Raw genomic sequence first — 22,479 nt, forward strand, 5'->3', positions numbered from 1 at the left:
CAAGTCCTGCTGGAAGCGAGTACAATGCGAAAGGGTCGTGCACAGGTCAACACACGATGGAGAGACTACTTCAAGAAACACATGCAGTTCGGCGAGAGACGTCCAAAGCTTCTCCTTTTCTCCTTCAAGCATCCACCGTCCCGCCTCATCGAGGCCCGTAGCCCGTCGCGTACGGCGCAGGCGGTGGCATACCGTACTGTCCTCCGCCCGGGGGACCTCCCGCGCCAGGGTGACCGGGCGTCCGTCCGCCGTAGCCCGTCCCTGCTCCGACACCTGGTCCAGGTTGAGGCGTTCGACCGGTTCCGTAAGTCGGCTGCGGCTGACCATAGGAAAGAGGCGTACGGCCGCTTTGCTGAGGGTTGAAGTGCGGGTTGGGCGTTCGGCTGTAGGGCATCGGGGTCGCGCCGGTTGCGCCAGCACCGTAGGGGGTCCTGCCGGGGGCGAGGTTCGGCACACGAGCGCCGCCCATACCCGACGAGTAGGCGATCTTGAAGGCGTTGATCTGCGGGTGCAAACACGTAAGCGGCGAGCGCAAGGCGCCAGGAGGAAGCAGGCGTACCAAGGAAGGGATGTCGCCGTGGACGCTGCCCTTGAGCATGTAGCCCTCGGGGACGATGAAGACGGGCTGTCGATGGATGGATGTAAGCGACTCCTGCTAGCGGAGGGCGAAGAACCCGCACGCACCCAGTACTGGACCCCGCTTTTCTCGTTCGTCTTGAAACCGAGGACAACCTGACCCGCCTTCCTGCGGTCCGATTCCCAGCCGAAGGCGTAGATGCTCTTACCGGGGTTGGCGTTCGTCCACGTCGACAGGAACTTTTCGAGCTGCTCCTTCGTGCCCTTGAAACGCTCGTTCGACGTCAGCTCGTTGACCTTGCGCGCCATCTGCTTGATGTGGGCGTCGATCAGCTCGTCCAGGTCGCTGTAGCGGTGCTTGTCGTCGATGCGAAGCTGCGTGCCAAGCGAGTACGCGTTCGGCTTGTTCAGCTCGTGGACGGCTATCAAACGATGGACGGGTCAGCTCCCGGCGGGAAAGGTGGAAGCGAAAAGGCGGAACTGACCAATGTGCTGGTAGATGCCCTCGGCAACCTTCCAGGTGACGGCGATGTGATCCTCACGCGACGAAGGGCGGATGACGCAGTCGCCGCGCTGCATGTTGGCGAGGTACTCCTCGGCCTTGCCGGCGCTGATGTCCTGGTAGTTGGGGTGGTTGATGACGCGCTTCGTCTTGCCCGCCTGCCGCTGCGACTGCTGCTGAGCGATGCGCCTCTCGGCCGCTTCGCGCTCCCTGTCGAACCAGACGTCCTGCTTGACCTGCCTACGCTCGACGTCGCCGGCTTCGATGATGTTCTCCTGTGTCGTGAGGTTGACCGAGAAGTTGCCGTAGTCGACGGAGAAGATCATTGCCTGGAGCGTCTGGCCCGGACGAAGCTTCGTGATGTTGGTGTCGTTCGTGCGATACTCGCGCTCGATCGTGCCGTTGATGCCGCAGTCGAGACGGACGATGACAGCATCGTCAGGCGTGACGCGAAGCACACGGACGGGGACAATCAAGCCCTGGTCGAGCGTGCTGCGGGTCTCGCCGGTGAACATGGTGAAGCGCTCCTCCGGACCCGGCACGACGAACGGCGGGCGCTTCTCGTGGAACGGCTTCTTCAGCTCCTCGCGAATCCCGTGGAGTGTCAGGCGCTTCGGCTGGCCAAGGACCTTTGAGAGCTCGTCGGCAAACTCATCGAGGGCGAGCTCGTCGAGCTTGCGAACGTCGTCGTCGAGGAGGTCCGCGACGGCCTTGGAGGGCGCCGCGCCCTCGAGGTCCTCCTCGTCGTACTCCATCGCGTCGGACGCCATCTTGCGAGCGACGTCGTAGTCCTCGGGGTGGATGCGGGTGTCGTCGAGGATGTCCGGGTCTTCCTGGCCCTCGACTTCGAGCTCGAGGTCCGCAGCGAGGTCGTCCTGCCGGATTCGCAGGAAGCCAGCTACGTTGATGAAGATGTTCCTCGTCAAGATGCTCTGCATGACGAGGCCAGAGCGAGTCGTGAGGGTGCCGCCGATCGCGTTGATCTTCTTGATGCACGCGTCCGCCTTGCGCAAGCCGAGACCGGCGACGTAGGGCAGGAGGTGGGCGTAGTACGGGTCGCGAGCGGCGCGGTTGATGTCGACGCCGACGCGGTTCGTGACGCTGATCAATTTGCGCTCGAGGGCTTGGACGAGTTTGTCCTTGGCGAGCTGCAGGTGCGAGACGCCATCAGCGGGGAAAGCTGAGTTTGTGTATGGAGACAGCACGCACGTATTTTTGGTTGGGATCGTAGGAGAGCGCCGTCAAGTCCTGACCGAGAGCGGCGTACTCGTTGAGCGGACTCTGCGTATACCGCGCGAGGCCGACGCAGTACTTGCCGAGCGTCGACAGCTCGGTGAACTCCTGCGCCGCCCGCTGACTGTTCTGGTAGATCTTCGCAATCTCGTCGTACACGATTGTCGACTCGAACGCCGCCCGGTTGCGCTTGCGCTGCTCGACCTCCTCCGGAGACTTGCCCTCGTCCGCTTCGTCGTCGTCGGCAGCGCCGTCCTCGTATAGCTGTTGAGAGACGCCCTCGGCGAACACGCGGAAGTCTTGCAAGAGATGCGGGACAGCCGGCGAGAACCCGCCAACAACAACGACTTGCGGTCGCCGCCGCTTGAGGAACTCGGTGAACTGCTCGCGCTGCGCCTCGTCCATGTCGCCTGCGATGGTGTCAAACTTGAAGTGCTCGCGGAAGTGGCCGTCCGAGTCGAGGAAGACGCCGACAACAGAGTCGCGCTTCGGGTCGCCACGACCGTTGGAGAGCGCAAGGACGGAGGGCGTGTCGCCGGGCTCCATCGTGTCGTCCTGGCGGCACCAAGGCGCGGCGTTGATGCGCTGAGTGAGAGTCGAGCGTCAGCGTAGGTACAGCAGAAGGGAAAGACAGGTCACAGCATACCTTTTCGAGCCTGCGCTCGCACGCATCAGCGACAGCATCCTCGCTCTCCTCCTTGATCCAACCCCTCGTCCACGCGGCCCCTTGAGGCAAGAAATACTCGTCGACCGCCTGCTTGAGTATCTCCTCCCTCAGCCTGTTCCACTCGTCGGCAAGCGCGGACGTGTAGTCGGAGAGGTACATCTTGCTGAAGTCGGACATGAGCTTGTCGTACGCGGCTTGGGGAAGGTCGATCGACGCGGTGACGAGTCCTTCGGCTTCAGCAGCGAGTATCTGAAGCCATTGCGCCGAGCGCGTGAACTCGACAACGGGCTTGTTCTTGAGGTACTTGAAGGCCTGCGATGGGAGAGAGCCTCTCGTCAGCACGAGCTGTGAGCTCGATCGAGAGCGAACAACGCACGTAGTAAGGGTTGAGGACGTCGATCTTGGCCTCTCCCGCCTTGGTCGCCGCGACGTTGACGACCGCAAAGTCCTTGAAGAAACGCCTCGCCTCCTTGCGAAGCAGGGGCTCGTGGCCAAGCTCAGTGACGAGGACCATCTTGGCCGCTGCGAGGGCGGAGTTGCGCGTTGGGAACTCCGGGTCAACGACGAACTCGTCTGCGAGGTCGAGAGGTGACTTGTCGGGGTCTTCGGCGAAGTGCGTCTTCTGCTGCTGGACGACGTCGAGGGCAAAGTCGGCGGGCGAGATGTTGACGAGCTGGACGAGACAAAGCAGGCGTCAGTACGGCTTCAAAACAACGGCAGAGGACGGTCGGCTCACCTCGGCAAGACGCCTGATGACCGTCTTCTTGGCGGTCTGATACTCGTTCTCAATCGTCGCACGCTTCGGCCTCTTGACCCTGTCGACTTCGGCCGCCCTCTCTGCCCTCGCACGCTCCTCGTCGTCCTGCTCATCCGCCGCACCGTTCTCGCCACCCTCCTTCTTCGTCTTCTTCGCCTCCTCCAAACGTTCCGCATACCTCAAACCAAGCCAGCCCTGCGCATCCATGATCTCCTCGACCGACGCAGCCTGGTCCATGACCTCCTCGAGATGGACATCAACCGACCCGATTGACGCATACTGCGCCGCGACCTCCTTCTTGCGCGCGAGGAACGCGCGGAACTTGATCGAGAGCTGCGAGATGCGCCAGACGTCGTCTTCGGTCAAGAGCGCGACGGGGCTCTCGCCCGACGGAGCGTGGAAGAGGTAGTCGGAGCGGTGGTTCCAGATGTGCGGCGGCTCGAGGAAGTCATTGTTGATGAACTTGACGACGTCCTGGATCGCGCGGAGGAAGGCGTCGTGCAGAGGAGGAGCGTTGCCTTCCTCGTCGCGGAGGAGGAACTGGGCAGTCGTCGAGCGAGGGAGCTTGTCGGCCATCCAGACGGCGGCAGTCGGGAGCTCGGATTCGGGTATCAGAGGGAGGAGAGCGCCCTCGGCGTCGAATTCGAAGGGCGGGAGGCCGACCGAGGCGAGTTGTTGGCGCTCGGGAACGTCGGTCGTGCGGATCTTCTCGTCCTCCTCAGTCAGCATGCGCGAGGCAATCTCGGACGGTTCGAAGATCTGTGAGGAACATGACGTCGGCCATCAGTATGCTGCGACCGAGCCGCGCGTCTGGCCCAACCGAAAGCGAGACTTTAACTCACATCCTTGAGCTCCTTCGGCTTGTCGTCCTCCTCATCGTCAATCTCCATCGCCCACGCATAGTCCTGCCCATTACCGAAAACCTCAGCCACCTCGCCCCACGCCTCCGCCGTCATGCCCTCGACGCGGCCCATCGCGAACCCTCCCCTCCTCCTCGCACCCGCCTTCTCAGCCCTCTTCCTCCTCTCATCCCTCTTCTTCCTGCCCTTCCTCGCAGCCCTATCGCCCTCCCGATCCTCATCCGAGTCTCCCGCTTCAGAACGCGACTCGTCCGTATCGTCTTCGATGAAACCGGCCATCTCGTCTGCATCGAAGAGGTTCTCGACTCCTGCTGCCGGGCCGGCGTCTTCGTCGGCGAAGATGTCTTGCAGGCCGCGAGGAGCGCCGGAGGTGTCGTCGGCTGAGGCGGAGCGGGCGCGGCGGAGGCGGCGGAGCTTGCCCTGTGAGAGCGGCGAAGACGCATGAGTACGGGATCACTGCATTGAGATAAACAAGTGAGAGACGCACCTTGGGCTTGTCGGTCCGGATACCCAAGTTCTCCTGCAAGAGCTCCAAGTCGTCCTCGTCGAGCGCCTCGTCCTCTGTGCGCAGGTACGCCGCAAGAGAGGTCATCAATACCTTGAAGACGCACTGCCAAGGTACGGAGAAGCAGCGGCGCACCATCATCATCATCCTTCCTCCTCTTCCTGCTGCTGTCCCTCCCTTCGCCCTCCTCGTCTGCCTCGCCACCTGCTTCGCGCTGCTTCCGCTCCCTGCGCTTCTTCTTCTTGAGTCGTCGGCGACGTCGGCGTTCGGACTCGTCTTCGTCAACGATGAAGTCTGCGAGTGAGCAGCGGGAGAGGGAGCGGAGAGTCAGCTTGCGAGTCGCGAGGAACGGGGAGATGTTGGTCCGCAGAGCTGGTCGGACAAAGGGTAGACCTCTCACCGCGCCCACGCCCGTAACCTGAGCGCAGGAAGCGGACGAGCAGCCTCATCGCCTCGAGTCGACCCAAGAGAGCGAGTCCTCCAGGAAGCAGTCCGGTGTCGCGGCGAGGTACGGGCTCGTGTAGAGAGAGCTTCAGACGTTCTGTACGCCCCTCCGACCTCCCACATCCGTTGCCAGCCGCGACGCACGCCTCATCAACCTCACCGACCGTGACCCAAGGCAGCGAGACTGCAACGCACCTTTCCTGATCGCGCGCTCCTCCTCCGAGTCGGTCGCCTCCTCTTCTGAGCTGTCACCGGGGCTGCCTGCGCCCGGGCGGAGGTCGATGCCTTCGTCTTCATCCTCGGATGGCGAGGGGGAGCGCTCGCGCGGCGAGGCCGACATGGCTGCGCGGGGAGTGGGTGTGCCTAGCTGGGTGTGTCGTGCAGCCTCTGTAGCAGCAGCAAACAGTCCACCGAGCGCGAGTTTACGAGTCCAGCGAGAGTTGTTGGCGAGAGAGAGCGAGGGAGGGTTGCTGTTCGCCAGTTCACAGGGTTCGGCAGGGTTGACTGGTGCACAGGATGGTGTTGCAGGACTTGGGAAAGCGCCTCAACACGGCCATCAACTCGCTCACCCAGCAGTCCGCCATCGACGAACAGGTGCGCTCCACCTCGCCCATCCTCTGGCTTGACGAGGAGTGTCGTGACTGACAGTGCGTGGCGTATGACAGGCTCTCGATGCAGTGCTCAAGTCGGTCTGCGCAGCGCTGCTCGAGTCGGACGTCAACGTCCTCCTCGTCAAGCGACTCCGCGACAAGGTCAAGGGCAAGGTCCTCCCGCAGCTCGAGGAGATCCAGGCCAAGCAGGGTCAGGATGCAGACGCAATGCAGGGAAACAAGGCGAAGCAGATCATCCAGAAGGTGCGTCCGGGTCGTTCCCCTTCGACTCGTTCCCTCCTTCGAAAGTGCATGAGTCGCCGTGGCTCCTTCAGTATGGGCTGACACTTGTTTTGTACATCTGGGCAGGCCATCTACGACGAGCTCGTCGCCCTCGTGGACCCAGGAGATGCCGCTCCTCCTGCTTTCAACGTCCGTCTTCCCCTCTCCTTCCTTTATTTGCGTCTCTAAGCGTACTCACGCTGTTGTTCTCGCTCGTGTAGCCCGTCAAGGGAAAGACACAGGTAATCATGATGGTCGGTTTGCAAGGAGCAGGCAAGACAACGACTTGTACCAAGGTTCGCCTCCTCGCTCATCTTCCTCCTTTCCCTCCGCTCACACGTAGTTCGCAGCTCGCCACGCACTACCAACGACGAGGCCTCAAGGTCGCGCTCGTCTGCGCGGATACGTTCCGTGCGGGAGCGTTTGACCAGTTGAAGCAGAATGCGACAAAGGCAAAGGTGCCGTTCTTCGGAAGGTACGTTCAGCTCTTCCGACTTGCCTCTCTTTCTTCGCCGTTCCTTACGTCTCAGGCAGAAGAAGGTTGTTATGGATGATACGGAAGCTGACAGCCTCCTCTCGCAGCTACACCGAAACCGACCCTGTCTCAATCTCCCTTCAAGGTGTCACCAAGTTCCGCTCCGAACGCTTCGACGTCATCATCGTCGATACATCCGGACGACACAGGCAGGAGAGCGAGCTGTTCGACGAGATGCGGCAAATCCAGGATGCGGTCGAGCCGGATATGGTCGTGCTGGTGTTGGATGGAGCGATTGGTGAGTTCCGCTGGGCTTGGTCATTATGGGTAGCTTCGTTGCCTCCGAGCCGAAGCTGCCTGACTGAATGTCATGCGCCGTGAGCTCACGATTTCTCGCTTTCGGTCACGCAGGTCAAGCCGCCGAAGCGCAGTCCCGCGCCTTCAAGGAGGCGTCCAACTTCGGTGCCATCATCGTCACCAAGCTCGATGGACACGCGAAGGGAGGGGGAGCTATCTCTGCGTGCGTCCGCCCTGCGCTTCTTCGGCTGCTTACCCAGTCTCGAGCACTCGCTGATCTTTTTCCTCGGTCGAACGTACAGTGTCGCTGCTACCAACACGCCCATCATCTTCATCGGCACGGGCGAGCACCTGCATGACCTCGAAAAGTTCTCCCCGCAGCCATTCATCAGCAAGATGCTCGGCATGGGTGACATGCAAGGGCTCGTCGAGCGCGCGCAGGAGATGGCCCTCGCCAACCCCGAGAGGCAGGAGAAGATGATGAAGAAGTTGGAGAAGGGAGAGTTCACGGTTAGGGATTTGAAGGATCAGTTGGCGACGGTTATGGGAATGTGCGTTGGCAGGCCAGCTTTCAACGATGCGCTCCCCTCATTCGTCGAGCCCCTTACTGATAGAAGCCCTGCCTTCCGCACAGGGGCCCGCTGTCGAACCTCGCTTCGATGATCCCGGGCATGTCGGAGATGATGGGCGGCGGCGGCGAAGAAGACGTCTCACGGCGAATGAAGCGCGTCGCCTTCATCTTCGACTCGATGACTACCGAAGAACTCGACTCGGATGGCTCGCTCTTCCGCGACTCGGTTCCTTCGGCCAAGGGCAAGGAGAAGGAGAAGGAGGAGACGACCGAGAAGGACCCTTCGAACCCGATGGGATTGAAGGAACCCAACAAGCGCGTGCTGAGGGTTGCACGAGGCAGTGGGACGAGCGTGCAGGAGGTCGAGGAGTTGCTGGCGCAGCACCAGATGTTTGCAAAGATGGCGAAGCGGATGGGCGGCAAGAACGGCTTGTGCGTCAGCGGCTTCCTCGCCTTCAGCGCTCCCCGCCCTGGTCACTGAATACTGTTGGCTGCGCAGGATGGGCAAGCTCGCGGCACGAGGCGGAGCAGGCGGACGACCAGGTGGAATGCCCGGACTCGGCGGCGCAGGGATGCCCCCTCTCGGTCCAGGCGGCATGCCCGATCTCTCAAAGCTCTCGCCGTCGCAGATGCGTGCGATGCAGGTGCGCGCCTTTTCACTGCCTCGAATGCAGAACGGCGAGACTGACGGAACTCGCGACTCGCTTGCGCGCAGTCAATGCTCCCGCCCGGCGCGCGAGAGATGATGTCCCGTCCAGGTGCGATGGAAGAGATGCAGAAGATGATGTCTGGCGCGGGCGGGCTCGGCGGACTTGGCAACTTGATGGGCGGGATGGGCGGAGGGATGGGCGACATACTGAAAGGCATGATGGGCGGTCGATGAGGGTATCTCTGTACTGTTGTAATCGCTAGCTGCGCTCTCGTTCACTTACAAGCGCACGAGATTCGGGGAGAACGAGAGATGGTAAATTGTGCAAACGACAACACGACAACCAGGCAAACAACAGCAACTCGACGCAGCGCTCTTCCGCGCTCAGTCCCTCGGCGCAAAGCTCCAGACGCGAACCTCGCCGTCGTCTGAGCCGGAGATGACAGACTGGTCGGTGAGGAGGACGGACGTGCTGGGAGAGGGAAAGAGGAGTCAGCCGAAAGCTGAGCATCCTCGAGGAGGAAGCGCCACGCACACTGCTGCCTTGTGACCGACGATGGTGTGCAAGTTCTTCCCCGAGTCGCGGTCCCAGATCTGCGAGAATACGACGCATCATCAAGCTCGTCAGCCTCGGAACCGAAGCAGCCGGAGCCAAGCCACGAAGCGCCAACGCACCTTGATAGTCCTGTCATGACTGCACGACACGATCCTCAACTTGTCGACATCGACGCTCCACACGCCCTCAAGGTGCCCAAACTGCTGGCGGACACACTGACCGCTCTCGACGTTCCAGACGCGCACGGTGTTGTCAAGCGAAGCCGAGACAACCATTGGTTTCTTGTCGGAGGGGAACTCGAAGTCGGGCTGGGCTGGCGCGGTGGGGAAGAGCGGACGGGCGGTTTGGCCGGTGAAGACGGCGGGGTTGAGGAGGGAGGCGGGCGGAGCAGGCGGGAGGCGCTGGTTCGCTGTACAATTCGGGCGGGCAGTCGAGAGTGCCGAGTCCGCGCCCTCGAACGGCTCGTCCTCGCCCGGCGTCGTCGCAGGAGGCTGGAGGAGCGAGTCGGGGAACGCCGCCGACCCTTGTCCCTCGCCCGGTCCGACGACGTACACCTTGAGACTCTGGACCTGCGCGACGTGGCCGGACAAGACGCGCACGCACGAGCGGGTGTACAAGTCCCACACGCGAATGGTCGCGTCGTCCGAGGCGGAGAAGAGGTACTTGCCCATACTCGACTGCTTCGCCTGCTCGGGGTTGCTGATGGGCGCGCCGAGATCTGCGGCAGAAGCGGGACCGCCGATAGTCGAAGGCGAAGGCTCGCACCCGTCCGTCTTCGAGTCCCACAGCGCGACCGAGTTGACCCACTCCGTATGGCCGCGCAACGTGTAGACCTCGCCCGTCCCAAAGTCCCAGACGCGGATCGTACTGTCCCCCGAACCGGAGACGAGCAGCTGCTTGTCGTACGTGAGGCAGAGGACCGCGTCCCGGTGTCCTCGGAGCGTCCGCATGCACTCGCCCGTCCGCCAATTCCAGATCTTGAGCGTCGAGTCCATCGATCCCGTAACGAGCTTGAGCGCGTCGAACTGGAGCGCCCGGACGCCCCTCGTGTGCCCGCGCAAGACGCCGACCTCCTTGCCCGTCTCGAGGTTCCAGATCCGCACCGAGCGGTCCCAAGAACCAGTCATGAGGACGGGGAAGTTGGGGTGCGGAAGGTCCTCGGCGACCTGGAGGCAGGTGATCGAGTCGGTGTGGCCTGAGAGGACCGTCGCTGCGCAGGTCCCGCGACGCCAGTTACGCTCGATGGCGAGGCGTTCGCAGTAAACGTGTTTCCAGGGACGGGTGAGGGGGACGACGGGTGCTGAGTCGGCGCTGGCGGGGAGGAGCGAGGGTCGGGAAGAAGGAGGGCGAGGAGAAGCGGGTCGAGAAGGGGTAGGCGAACTCGTCTTGCTGCGTTTGTGGCGGTGCGAGTCGGACGACGCCGCCGAGCCAGGCTCGATGACCATGGCCGACGAGGGAGCGCCCGAGTCATCGTGGTGGTGGAGGTGCTGGTGTTCGGCCTGAGCCTGCGCGGCAGAAGTCGCCGTATCCTCGAGCATCCGTCTGACGTCGCTGTCCCTGCCGCGACTGACCTCGCCCGCCCGACTCGCCGGCAACGAATTCATCGCGAGCCTCGCCTTCCTCCTCCTCTCGCCCAGAAGCGGCAATCCCCACCCGCACTTCTCGCACTTGCGCTCGATATGCTGCTCGCACATCGTGCGCCACAGCAAGTCGTCGTCTGCCATGCCCTTCCATGCACGAGAAACCTGCGCCGCCCGTCCGAGCGAGATCGCATCGAGGTAGCCGAAGATTTTGAGCGTCACTTCGCGCGGGAGGAGCTCGACGGGGTCGAGGCGCATCTCGAGTGCGAGGGCTTCTTGAAGGAAGGAGAGTTGGGAGGGACAGGCGATGGTGAGGAGGCCGCGAAGGATGAGGAGGCGCCGCTTCGAGGGCGAGGAGGAGAAGAGCGACCAGATCGTGTTGACGGCCTGCTGCTCGTGCGGCGCGAGGTTCTCGAGGGACTGTGGGAGTACAATCTCGTCAATAAAGGGTCACCTCGAACGTAGAACTCGCGCACGCACCTTCTGAAGCATGAGGTTGGTCGCGCCATTCGCCATCCTCGCATGACGAATACAGACATTCCTGCAATCTCCACCTGGCGTATCGGACGTGGGCGGCCCCCTCCTCAACTCGTCCTCGACCTCCATCCTGCTCATCGCCTCCGTGACCGCTCCCCCAGCGCCCCTCGGCTCACCCGGCAAGATCCCCTCCATGTTCTCCGACTCGTGAGCGGGAAAGGGACTGCGTGGACCGAGTGATGGGGCGATAGATTGTGCGATGGAGGCTGTTGAGGCTGCTGAGTGGGGCGAGTACAGCGCTGGAGAAACGCGGCTCTGAGAGGATGGAAGTTGAGGAGGGGCGGAGGTGAACGGGAAGGGCGGGAGGCCGTTCGCGAGCGAGATGGATGTCGTCGGAGGGGACTGGGGCTCGAAGTGAAATGGGTCTACGGCGGACATGAACGGCGCAGACGGGCTCGCCATGGTCGTGTGAGCGTGAGAAGGGAAGTGGCGGTTCGTCGGGAACAGAGATAGGATGACGGGGTGAGCGGTGAGATAGCGTTGGCGAGGTGGGTGTGCCCGTGCGTGATCTGGTGCGAGTGTGGATGGCTCAGTCAGCACGCGCGGCGCCTCTTGCGCGAGAATGGCGTGAGCGAGGGTGCTTACCTCGACAGGAGAGCGAGCGGGACCCGTCAACACTGCGAGTTGTGCTGGCTGGGTCGCAAGTGAGCTCGATAGAGTCGAGCAGTCCAAGCAAGCAGCACGAGTCCAGCGAGCGGTGTGGTGTAAAGTCAGGAGCGGATTGCGTGAGAAGAGGCAATGTCACCCAGTCAACTCCGACTGCTGCTTGCAAGATAAGCTTCACGGCTAGTAGCATTCTCTCACAAACCACGCGAGCCAGCTCCGAAAATTCCAGCGAGTGAACCGCGATAACCCAAAGTTCTGATTCCACACCCTCCAACGACCGCACTACGCCACCGGCTGAGGCGGCACGAACTGCTGCTGATTCAGGAAGACGAGGCCCTTGTTGAACCCGAACGGCCAGGCTTGGTTCGGCGCTTTGGCGGCTTGAAGGAGGAGGATGGGGGCGTCTGCGTGGGCAGCTGTCAGTGTGAGTGAGGAAGGAAGTGTGGATGTGGGACGCACAGATGGAGAAGAGTGCAGTTGCGGCGAACATGAGCGAGCTCCAGCCTGCATTCTCGCGCAAGTCCGCGCATCAGCAACCCGACCTTTTCCAGGTCCATCGAGCCGAAAGATCGTGTCTTGCGAGAACTCACCGCTCAACATCCCGCCCGACTCGCCCGTCTTCTTGTTCGTCCCGAGCGATTTAGCGCCCGTGATGCCGCTGATGGCGAGGAGGAGTCCAATCCAAGGCCAGATGGGGAACCTGCGTCGCCGTATCCGTCAGATTCGTCTTCGCTCGAAATGTACGGGCTTGAGACAAACCGAGTGATCATGGCGAGACCGCTGCAGGCCATACTAGCCATTGAAGCGAGGTCTTCGCGCGCACAACCAAACGAGTGAGCAGACTCGACCTTCACAACGGAGTGATCGAACGCACCTGCGAGACTCGACTCGCTCGAGTAGTACTTCCACGGTTGTGCGAGGTCTGCGCGGCGCGGCTCGGAGGGGTCGTAGCGGCGAGGCATGGTGAGGGGGAGATGGCCAGGTGTGGGAGGGACTGGACGGATTGGGCGCGTTCGAGCGGGGTTGGCGGGTGTACAGAGGGTTTTGTGAGTGTTTTTGGGTGCTCAGATGAGTTCAGCGACCGTGCAAGCGAGTGCGAGGAGGTGGTCGACTGTCGAGGAGGAGGTGGGGTTGGCTTGCTCTGCTCCTCTCGCTCCGTAAATTCGCTGACCAGCTGCACTGCACTTGCTACAGCGTCACCAGCTAGCCTGTCCTATTCCTCGCCAGCCGATCCCGGCAGTTGACCGACTCTTGCCAAGCGTTCTTCGCTCATCTCTCGCTCCTCCCACACACCGCTGGCGACTGTTCTCGCTCGCTGAACATTGCCATAGACTCTCTACGTACCGGCTGACCCACCACCGACCACTCCACCCCTTGCGCCTCACCCATTCGAGTTCCTCATCGCCCTCACCCAGGATGTCATCCTTCCCACCCAGCGTCCCCATAAACCCCAACCCGAACCCGCCAGCAGGCGAGGCAGGCATCTCCATCTACGGCTACATTCCTTCCCGCGCACTGGCGACGATTGCGGTGGTCACGTTCGGACTGGCGTTCATCAACCATGCGGTGCATCTGGTCAGGCTGAGGGGAACGAGGACGTTCCAGAGCTTGATGATGTTTGGAAACGTGTGTCGAGCTTCCGGCGTGTGCTGGACGGAAGAGATGGCCGCTTATCCGTTGTCGTTTGCCTGCAGATCATGGAGATTGTCGGCTACTCGTGCCGCCTCGTCTCCCACTACCACCCGTTTGTCGTCGACTACTTTGTCGTGCAGTACTTCTTCATCGTCTGCAGTCCCGTATTCTTCGTGCGTCGCCGTCTCTGCGTTTCCGAGACCTTGAGGAGTTAGGCTGGCGGGTGGGACGAGACGGCGGCTATCCTGGGCCCCTTCTCCCGCGTACGGGTACGGAGTGACGCTGTACTGACGCTACTATCGCCCAACAGCAAGCGGCATTCTACCTCGCTCTCGGCCTCGCCCTGCGCCGCCTCGACCACTTCGGCTCGACTCTCCTCGGCTTCAACCCGAAGATCCTGATCTCCGTCATGATCGCCTCCGATGTCGTGACGACCATCATCCAGATCACAGGCGCGGCCTTGATCGGAGTCGCCGAGTCAAACCAATACCAAGGCAACAAAGTCTCTATCACCTCTTCGCAAGCAAACGACATCCTCCTCGCCGGTCTCGCGATCCAAATGGCTTCGTTCTTCGCCTTCCTCTGCCTCTTGATCTTTGTCATCGTCCGATCCGAACGAACATTCACGGCAGCCCACCTCCCTCGCCGATTCTCCGCCTTCCTCTTCACCGCCTCTCTACTCGTCTTCCTCCGCACGACCTTCCGACTCGCCGAAACAGCCCAAGGCGTGTTCGGCTTTGCATCGCGCTCTGAAGCGCTCTTCGGGACACTCGAATACCTACCCGTCATCCTAGCAGTCGGGATCTACGCCGCCGTTCCTCTTGCGGAACTCTTGCCAGTCGACGTCGATGATGACCGCTACGAGGACTCGTCTGATGCGCGAACAATGAGTATGAGGCAGGCGACGAAGGAGACGAAGACGCTGGACCTGCGGGGTGCGAGTACGAGGGGGAGCGATGCGGGTCGGAACGGGAACGGGGCGATGAGTGACGAGGAGAAGGATGAGGAGGACGGAGACCTCGAGAGGGGGAGCGAGGTCAGTCCGAGTCCGCCTGCGAGTTCGAGCAGCGGGGGAGGGCGGAGGGCGGATGAGTTGAGGGAGACGGATGGGGATGAGGGAGTCGTGACGGATGGGTCGCCAACTACGATGGTTGAGCGTGGGAGCTTGAGGAGTCGTAGGGGAAGTGGGTTTGAGCGGACGAACTCGTATGGCGCGAAGGAGGAGTGAGAGGATTTGGAGCGGTCCTCGTCCTGGGCTTCACTCGTGTCTATCCGCATTGCCGTACATACTCCCTGCTTGTCTGTAACACTGCGTAGCGTATTGCCGTCCTGCTTTCCTCGCAACTCGCGTTTCGACATCTTGCTTCGCCTCCTCTTCCACCCCGCCTCCCACGGACCTCCCGTTCACATCGCGCTGGGTCCGCGTTCAGCGAAGTCTCGCCTCTCGACGTTCCCTGCACGGTCTGCGCAGCTGCTGGCTCGACACGCGGCCGGACGTCGACTCCCTCGTCCTGCGATGCTCTCCGACGGCCTCTTCCTCGCCGCTTGTGTCGTCCCGCCCGTCTGCCTCGTTGTTGTCATCGCCTGGACGCTGGTCGTCCTGCGACGTTTCCGACGCACAGCCGCCAGCGCACCGTCTCCACCTCACTCGCTTGCTCAGTTTCGACCTTCTCAGCCAGTCTTTGTCCCTCCTCCTCCACCGCCATTTTTACATCCTCCTCCCTTTCCTTCGCCGAGCGAGCAGCCCATTCCCCGTGACCAGCTCTTCTCCGTACTTCCTCCCGCCCAACCAACACCCGCCGAACCGCCATTCTCGATCCACACCACCCTCCCACGCAGCGGCACCCGCGTCCTAGCCCGCAACGCCTCAAGCAACCAATCCCACACGCCCTCGTCGAACAGCCACTCAGGCTCTGAGGCGGCGTGGAAGAGGTTGAGTGGGGTGTCGAGAGAGCGGACGAGGAGGGACAAGCCGGAGAGGACGAGGAGGGAGAAGGGGAAGTTTGGAGTTGGCGATGCGGATGACGAGTGGGTTGCGGTGGTGCCGACTCCGACGGCGACGAGCGCGGGACACGATGGAGGTATCGAGACTCGCAGCATCGTCGACGAGACGCTTCGACCGGCGGGAAGGAGCAGACGTCGGACGTCGACCTGGTCCGCTCAGGACTTTGATCCGCTCGTCTCGCCGTCCTCAAAGCGCCACTCGGCTTCGGCGTCGCTCTCGGCGCCCAACACGATCGCGAGACCAGGACCAAGGCCCCTCCCGCCTGGAGCGGGATATGGCGCGTCTGCTTGGTCGGCTGCGACGAGCGCCGTCGACTTGCCGACGTCGAGCGCTCTCACGACGCCTGACGAGGTCATGGTCGGCGGCTCGCAGGAGAGCGGGATGCCTTTGATGCGCCAGACGAGCTCGAAGGAAGCGCATTCGCCGATGTCGCCCTCAACGCCAGCGCATCCGGTTCCTGCTTCTGACACCTTGCAGTACGACCCGCATCACACTCCAGACGTCACCGAGACGCTGCGCTTGTCCCGCATCTACCCGGACCATGAGCAATCGCCTTCTCCCGACGACTACACGATCTCTGCCCGCTCATCCGCCTACTTCGGCACGACTGTCCTCCCCATGCCGACTCGCACGCCCTCTCCTACAGCCATCTTCCCGAATACGCCTACTCGCCTGTCAATGCGAGACTGTGACTCGTCCGCCTTCTCCAGCCCAGTCTCGCCTTCCGCTCCGCGCTACTTCCCGCACTCAGCTCCTCCCTCTCACGCGCACACCCGCGTCTCCCACATCTCGACAGCGACGTCCGCAGCCCTCGCAGACCTCGAGACGTACGCCGCATCCCTCTCTTCCAGCTTCGCCTTCCCTGCAAAACCCGCCGCTCATTCAGCCTCGCCGTCTGAGCCGCCACTCACCGCCTTCCCTACCCGCACCTCATCGCGTCGTCAAGGCTCGATCCCGTGGTTCGCAGCGGACACGCCAGCCCAGGCGGTGGAGCAAGATCCGGCGCGAGATTCGGAAGAGCATGAGGTGTTCCGCAGGGCCAGTAGACCGATCAGCTGGTTGCCGAGACAAGGGAGTAGCGGGACTTTGCCGGATGGAGTGCCGCAGTTGACGGATCTGGCGGTGAGTGCGGATCCGGGCGAAGACTTCTGCAGGACCGGTGGGCTGACCAGTCCATTCGAGCAGGTCACCAATCCCGACACAGTGTCTGCCAAAGCATCCGTCGACCTCCCCTGACCAGGCAAAGCTTATACACGACCTGCAGGACGGGCCCTTCCACCGCGAACGAGCAGCCAACCTCCACTCGCCCGTTTCGACCGCTCTTTCGCTCGTTTGACCCGTAGACAACCTCCCTTGCATGCATTCCCAGCATTTGCCAAGCAGACTGGAGACCGTTGTCGGTGCCGACGAGATTTCGACGACGAGCGACTGATGAAGTTCAGCAGCAAGGTCGGCGGCGGCGGGCGCTTTGCTAGCTGGGTGAGCGTGTCGATCAGCAGTACTTGGGAGCAACAGCGAGCCTTCACACCGCCCGGAAGCTGTGTAAGGCGGCCGAGGAGGGCACCCAAGTGCAAAGAATCTCTCGCGAACGTCGACCGTCGACACCTCGCCGCATCACCGCTCAGAGATGCCGATGCTCCTGCCACAGAATGATACAACGCCTAACGACCCTTCTGCGATCGCCCCATCGCCCTCGACTGCCCCCGACTCCGTGTCTCCCCCTCCTGGCGACTTGGCGGAACGAACGGTCGAAGCGGCGGGAGTGGACAAGCCGACGGGGCTGAGAGGGCTGGTACAGAGTGCGCTGGACTCTAAGTACGTCTGCAAGTCCGCCAGGCATCTCTTGCCGTTGTTCTGACCGTCGTTCTCCTCGACCAGCCCTTACTTCTCCGCCGGTTTCGGCTTGATGGTGCCCTTCTTCCGCTTATTGGAGCTTCGCACACAGCTGAATTCATCGTGCGCAGGCCCTCGGCGTCGGCGCGCAAGTTCTGCGAAGATCCGCCGTCCACGCCGCAACTCTCGCCCAGCGCCGCCTGCTCGTCTCGCTCGAGATCTCGTCCAAAGACCCGTCCTACCTCTGGGTGCTTCAATGGATGTCAGCACAATCAGCACGGCAGGCGCAGCTGGCGAAGAAGCCGATGAGGGGGATTGAGGGTCTCGCGAGCCGGATACGAAGCCATGAGCTTGCGGTTGAGACGAAATACGAGCAGCGGAAGGACGGGAGCTCGACGGCCGAGTTCAGTCTTGTCCCCGGACCGGGCACGCATTTCTTCCGATACAAGGATGCGTGGTTCCAGGTGCGCAGGCGGAGCTTTCTCGCCTGAAGGGACTTTTCCGCTGACAACACCTCCGGCGGCCCGCAGGTTAAGCGAGAACGCGCGACCAACATGCTCGATCTCAACTCTGGCACGCCATGGGAGACGGTGCACCTCACGACCCTCTCTCGCGACCGCGACCTCTTCCCTCTCCTCCTCAGCGAAGCCCGGCAACTCGCACAACAAGCTCAAGTCGGCCGAACAGTCATTTACACGGCGTGGGGCGCGGAATGGCGGCCGTTTGGACGGCCACGGGAGAAGCGTTTGTTGGAAAGCGTTGTGCTGGACAAGGGTGTCAAGGAGCGGGTTGTTGACGATGTCCGGGCGTTCATGGGGCGTGGGAAGTGGTACTCGGAACGCGGTGCGTCGCTTGGGCGATTTTGAGTAGCTCGCTAGCTGACCAGGACTCCGCAGGCATCCCCTACCGAAGAGGGTACCTCCTCTACGGGCCGCCCGGGTCCGGCAAATCCTCCTTCATCCAGGCTCTCGCCGGCTCGCTCGACTACAACATCTGCGTCCTCAACCTGTCGGAACGAGGCCTGACGGACGACAAGCTTAATCACCTGCTCGCGAATGCGCCGGAGCGGAGCATCATGCTTCTCGAGGATATCGACGCGGCTTTCTCGCAGCGGCAGCAAAGCGGAGAGGCGGGGTAAATTCAAACGTCGCTTCTCGGTCGTACATAGCTAAATCTTCGTCCTGCAGCTTCAGCGCGAATGTCACCTTCTCCGGCCTGCTCAACGCCCTCGACGGCGTCGCATCCTCGACCTCCCAGCGCATCCTCTTCCTCACGACCAATCACATTGAGAAGCTCGACCCGGCTCTCATCCGACCAGGACGCGTCGACTTGAAGGAGATCATTGACGATGCGACGCCATACCAGGCTTCCGAGCTCTTCACCCGCTTCTACCACGACGAGGCGGATCTCTCGCAAGACCAATTCGTCGAGCTTCGCGACCGACTCGTCAAGGACGTCGAAGCTGCGCTTAAGGAGGGATCGCGCGTCAGCATGGCTGCGCTGCAGGGTCACTTCATCCGGAACAGCGCGAAGGAAGCGGTGGACGGCTGGCCCGAACTCCGTCGGATGGCAGAGATGGATGCGGCTCTGCGGGCGAACGCAGCGGGGCAGCCACATGTGAGATTCGCATCGAGTCCTTGAATGGTCCGATAAGGTAGACTCTAGACGGGAGGAATAGGCGAGTACGGGCTTCCCACTCTCGCCTGCTTTTGCGTCTTTCCAGGCGTGCTGACTCGTCTTTTGCGCAGACTCTTGTATCCACATCTCGCAAGTCGCAGCTCCAGCCATAGGGCCACCGAACTTGACCGACTCGGTTGCGAGTCCGCTTCGCCTCCTTTCACTTTGGTCACCCACGTCCTGCGAGCGCCTCAGCTCTCGTCTTGCGCTTCTTTCGCATGTGCCTCCGCCCCTCGAGCCTCTCGTTCGCCGGCGCGGCGCGAGCGTCCTCAGCTTTTCGCCTCCTCACTCCTCGCAGCCGCCTCGCGTCTCGCTTTCTTCGCTTTCCGCTGCTCTCACATGCATTCTCGGCCTTCTATAGAGTCACCGAGCGCCGATAAACCCGAGTACGTCTCCTGCCACTCTCCTCCTCGCTGCCGGTGCTGACGGGGTCACCCACTTCTTCTCGCCAGCGGCGACGACATCCTCGCTTCCCGTCTACGCTCGCTCGGCTACTCGCTCTCCCTGCCTGAGCAGCCGCAGAGGCAACCGCCCGCAATGACGAAGAGGCGGAAGTCGGCTCTCGAGACGCTGCTTGAGAAGGTTGAGGAGGATATTGCCGACGCTTCCCCTCCTCGCAAGGTGCGTGGACAGCGAATGCTCCTCGTGCCAGACTACTGCTCACGTCACCCGCCTCAGACACCTTCACCGCCGGCAAGACGTGCGACGCCAACTGGTTCCGGCTCACCCGTCCCGTCTCGCTCCACCTCGAACCTTTCCACGGGCGGCTCCGCCGCACAGGTCAAGCCTAGTGCGCCCTCCACATCGCTTCAACAGACACCTCGGACGGCAGCGGCGAAAGAGCTAGAATCGCTGTCACTCGCTTCTCCTACGCCAGGTGAGCAACAAATTCGCCTCAGCCGTTTGAGTGATTCAACTAACGGTCTTCTTCCTCAGCACCGCCGAGGACGCCAAAGAAGCGGCGCCATCCGCCAGCCACAGCCAATGCGGTCCCGCGCCGTGCAAGTCCGCCCTCGCCAGCCTCTCCAGTCACACCGCCTTTCCCTTCCAGCTCCCCGTACGCCCCGACGAGCTGTCCGACGCATCTGGACTCGCCATCGCCAACGAAGCGCTCTCGGCACCGTCTGCGCGATCTCGTCAGCCTCTTCCTCCTTTGCATCCGCTCGGTCGCAGCTACAGAACCCTCACCGCTTGCGAGCCTCGCAGCCCGACTCGACCGGCTCGTACCCGGATTAGACTTGCCGCACCTCGTCCACCTCGCTCGCACCATCCAGGAGAACCAGCGGCTTTTGTCCATCTCGCACGTCCACTCGCAAGCGGGCGGCCGCACCTTCGATGCCTCCCTCAATTTCCTCGGCAACTCGCTCTTCCAAGACAGCCCTTTCGAAACTTCAGACGCACCGCAAGTCGCTTTGCATCTCGCACGCGCACTCCAGCTTTATCCGCCACCCATCCTCGCTGTCTCTGCGGATCCGCCTCTTCCCATCCTCTGCACCCCTCGCACGTCTTGTCGGCACTGCTCGTCGGCTCTTACCCTTCGCAAGCGCCCGACCGAGCCGTTCTGGCTCGTCGACTCCGCCTCTCCTGCCGAACGCGTCCTGGTCGCCCACTTGACCTGCACCAACCGGCACTGTCGCGCAGTACACCATCCCGACCATGTCGAGTACGACGATACAGACGGTCCTATGTGGATGTGGGAAGCCGAGCCGGACGCGATCAAGGTTGGACAGCGAGTCTGGGTCACAAAGGGCTTCGCGCGGCACTTTCGGATGCTCCTCCTTGAGCAGGCCGTCAGTCCGGGCGGCTTCGCGGCGCTCTGGAACAAGCTGTACGCCGAGTCGCGGAGCGAGCCCGAACCCTCGACGCCGGACGAGCCGCTCGACCCGTCATTCTTCGACACAGACTCGGAAGACTCGCCAGACGACGAGGAGAAGTCGACGTCGCGACCCCGCTCTTCTTTCTTTCGCCTCACCTCGCACCACGTATGGCGCTCGTTTGTCCTCTATTCCTGCATCCTCGTCTCGAGCGCATCGTCCCACACCTTCACCTCTTCGCCTCGCCCCTCAATAGCTGACCTCGTCGCACTCGGCAACTCCACCTTGTTCGGCTCCGGGATAGCAAACGTGCACGACCTGTCGCCACACCACTGCTCGACGTGCTCGAAGCCTCGTCGACGATGGCTTGGCGGACCGGCCACGGAAGCTGAGCGGGAGAAGGGCGTCCTATGGGCGGGAACGTCTCATCGGACGGAAGTCGAGGTGCGTTGTTCACTTCTGAGCATTTCCAACGCAAGCACTGACGTCTTTCTCGCAGGAGGACGCGATCAAACTGCCTGGACCGCCTGTCCAACTCGCCGTTTGCGACGGTACCGAGATCGGTCATCTCGTGAGTCTCGCTCCTTGAACTCGACGAAGATGGAAGCTGACGACTACACGCCAGCTCTGCGCAGCTCCCGACTGTCCAAACTCCCCCGAACTGCATCGCCGCTCCGGTCGCTTCTGCTCAACCCACGCCCATCTTCACGAAGTCTGCGGCATTGTGGATTGCGGTCGCACTCGCAGCGACGATGGCGATGAGGACCCGAGCGAGGCTTGCGACGAGCCCGAACATCAGGAGCTTTGGTTGCGCTTCCTTCACGGACGAGAACAGGTCAAGGCGCGTGGATGGCGAGGACGCCACCGGGCGAGCAAGGTCAAGAAGGAGACCACGGACGATTTGGCGGCGCTCAAGCTCGAAGCGAGTGAGGAGGAAAGCGACGCGTCGGACACAGTGCGACACGACTCGACCAGAGGTGCGGCTCTTCGCGTAACCGCGATGGTAGACTCGCTAATTACGTCCGCATCGCAGTCTCGACGATGTGGGCCTGCAGACGCAGCAAGACGCTCCAGACGCTCGTCGCAGCTTGCGGCGCTCCTCTCGCCTGGGCAACCTTCGCAGACGGCGAGACGCCCGCGTCCGTCATCGACTTCCTCTCGACCGTCCATGCTTCATGGTCTCCAGACGCAGCATCTGCGACGAGTCGCTCCACCTTCCCCTCCTACATCGCCTACGACCGCTCCTGCGACGTCCTCCGCTCTCTCCTGCGCAAGCCTTCCTCATCAGGCGACTCTCCTCTCCCTCCGTTCCTCCGTTCTTCGCGTCTCATCGTCACAGCCTTCCACAAGCAGTCGCATCCGCAGGGTGACGCCTTCTGCGACGAGTTCTGCGACCCGACGCCGCTTGATGGGAGGGCGCCGGATCTGGTTGTCCCTTACAAGCCTGTTGGCGGGTCATCGAAGAGGGGACCGCAGTTGAGGACGTTCGAGCGGGCGTTCAACACCTCGGTGCGTTGCTTCCTCTTCCCGGCCTCGCTTAGCGAGACTGATGAAATCCTGCATTCGCAGGCAGCAGAACAGCTCAACTCGACTCTCTCGCGCTTCGCACCGCTCCTCTCGACGCTCAAGGCTGACAACTTTACCTTCCTCGTGCACGTACTGCTGCGGTACCGGCGGGACGAGGCGGAGAAGCGAGAGCCGTCGGTGTAGACGGGGTCGAACGTTTCCGTAACGAGCTCGTGTTATTCTGTTGTGTCTCGATTCGCGACAGACGATGCAAAGCTGTCATTCCAGGCAGAAAAGCGAGAGACAGGCGGTCCAGCCGCCTCGA

At 62.2% G+C, this 22,479-nt stretch overlaps 8 protein-coding genes across 8 annotated transcripts; 5 read left to right on the plus strand and 3 right to left on the minus strand.

The window, feature by feature from the left end:
* Nucleotides 1–145: 145 nt before the first annotated feature.
* RHTO_04388 (transcription elongation factor SPT6) lies at nucleotides 146–5,884 on the minus strand (the record flags this gene model as incomplete). The annotated part of the gene is made up of 12 exons (XM_016418054.1): nucleotides 146–502; nucleotides 560–625; nucleotides 685–998; nucleotides 1,062–2,226; nucleotides 2,288–2,896; nucleotides 2,958–3,290; nucleotides 3,355–3,651; nucleotides 3,715–4,494; nucleotides 4,578–5,015; nucleotides 5,083–5,156; nucleotides 5,236–5,394; nucleotides 5,740–5,884. The coding sequence occupies 12 exons, from the start codon at nucleotides 5,882–5,884 to the stop codon at nucleotides 146–148; spliced, it is 4,737 nt and encodes a 1,578-aa protein (XP_016270506.1).
* A 176-nt stretch (nucleotides 5,885–6,060) lies between these two features.
* On the plus strand, nucleotides 6,061–8,642 carry RHTO_04389 (signal recognition particle receptor subunit alpha; the record flags this gene model as incomplete). The annotated part of the gene is made up of 11 exons (XM_016418055.1): nucleotides 6,061–6,138; nucleotides 6,210–6,398; nucleotides 6,504–6,566; nucleotides 6,638–6,712; nucleotides 6,767–6,891; nucleotides 6,999–7,189; nucleotides 7,303–7,411; nucleotides 7,491–7,718; nucleotides 7,823–8,191; nucleotides 8,259–8,403; nucleotides 8,475–8,642. The coding sequence occupies 11 exons, from the start codon at nucleotides 6,061–6,063 to the stop codon at nucleotides 8,640–8,642; spliced, it is 1,740 nt and encodes a 579-aa protein (XP_016270507.1).
* A 150-nt stretch (nucleotides 8,643–8,792) lies between these two features.
* RHTO_04390 (sulfur metabolite repression control protein) lies at nucleotides 8,793–11,483 on the minus strand (the record flags this gene model as incomplete). The annotated part of the gene is made up of 4 exons (XM_016418056.1): nucleotides 8,793–8,880; nucleotides 8,944–9,002; nucleotides 9,084–10,964; nucleotides 11,025–11,483. The coding sequence occupies 4 exons, from the start codon at nucleotides 11,481–11,483 to the stop codon at nucleotides 8,793–8,795; spliced, it is 2,487 nt and encodes an 828-aa protein (XP_016270508.1).
* Nucleotides 11,484–11,969: 486 nt separating this feature from the next.
* On the minus strand, nucleotides 11,970–12,649 carry RHTO_04391 (uncharacterized protein; the record flags this gene model as incomplete). The annotated part of the gene is made up of 5 exons (XM_016418057.1): nucleotides 11,970–12,091; nucleotides 12,147–12,191; nucleotides 12,278–12,387; nucleotides 12,447–12,498; nucleotides 12,562–12,649. 5 exons carry the CDS (start codon nucleotides 12,647–12,649, stop codon nucleotides 11,970–11,972), a joined length of 417 nt encoding a protein of 138 aa, XP_016270509.1.
* A 454-nt stretch (nucleotides 12,650–13,103) lies between these two features.
* On the plus strand, nucleotides 13,104–14,547 carry RHTO_04392 (parasitic phase-specific protein psp-1; the record flags this gene model as incomplete). Its single annotated transcript, XM_016418058.1, has 3 exons — nucleotides 13,104–13,313; nucleotides 13,382–13,492; nucleotides 13,630–14,547. 3 exons carry the CDS (start codon nucleotides 13,104–13,106, stop codon nucleotides 14,545–14,547), a joined length of 1,239 nt encoding a protein of 412 aa, XP_016270510.1.
* Nucleotides 14,548–14,835: 288 nt separating this feature from the next.
* RHTO_04393 (uncharacterized protein) lies at nucleotides 14,836–16,560 on the plus strand (the record flags this gene model as incomplete). The annotated part of the gene is made up of 2 exons (XM_016418059.1): nucleotides 14,836–16,446; nucleotides 16,510–16,560. 2 exons carry the CDS (start codon nucleotides 14,836–14,838, stop codon nucleotides 16,558–16,560), a joined length of 1,662 nt encoding a protein of 553 aa, XP_016270511.1.
* A 391-nt stretch (nucleotides 16,561–16,951) lies between these two features.
* Nucleotides 16,952–18,798, plus strand: RHTO_04394 (mitochondrial chaperone bcs1; the record flags this gene model as incomplete). The annotated part of the gene is made up of 6 exons (XM_016418060.1): nucleotides 16,952–17,139; nucleotides 17,203–17,233; nucleotides 17,289–17,621; nucleotides 17,688–18,000; nucleotides 18,054–18,291; nucleotides 18,345–18,798. 6 exons carry the CDS (start codon nucleotides 16,952–16,954, stop codon nucleotides 18,796–18,798), a joined length of 1,557 nt encoding a protein of 518 aa, XP_016270512.1.
* Nucleotides 18,799–19,371: 573 nt separating this feature from the next.
* On the plus strand, nucleotides 19,372–22,358 carry RHTO_04395 (uncharacterized protein; the record flags this gene model as incomplete). Its single annotated transcript, XM_016418061.1, has 7 exons — nucleotides 19,372–19,455; nucleotides 19,513–19,711; nucleotides 19,771–21,092; nucleotides 21,148–21,219; nucleotides 21,274–21,625; nucleotides 21,682–22,157; nucleotides 22,218–22,358. The coding sequence occupies 7 exons, from the start codon at nucleotides 19,372–19,374 to the stop codon at nucleotides 22,356–22,358; spliced, it is 2,646 nt and encodes an 881-aa protein (XP_016270513.1).
* Between the last annotated feature and the right edge of the window lie 121 nt (nucleotides 22,359–22,479).

This window comes from Rhodotorula toruloides (genome assembly GCF_000320785.1).
Source record: "Rhodotorula toruloides NP11 unplaced genomic scaffold Scaffold28, whole genome shotgun sequence".
Lineage (NCBI taxonomy): Eukaryota > Fungi > Basidiomycota > Microbotryomycetes > Sporidiobolales > Sporidiobolaceae > Rhodotorula > Rhodotorula toruloides.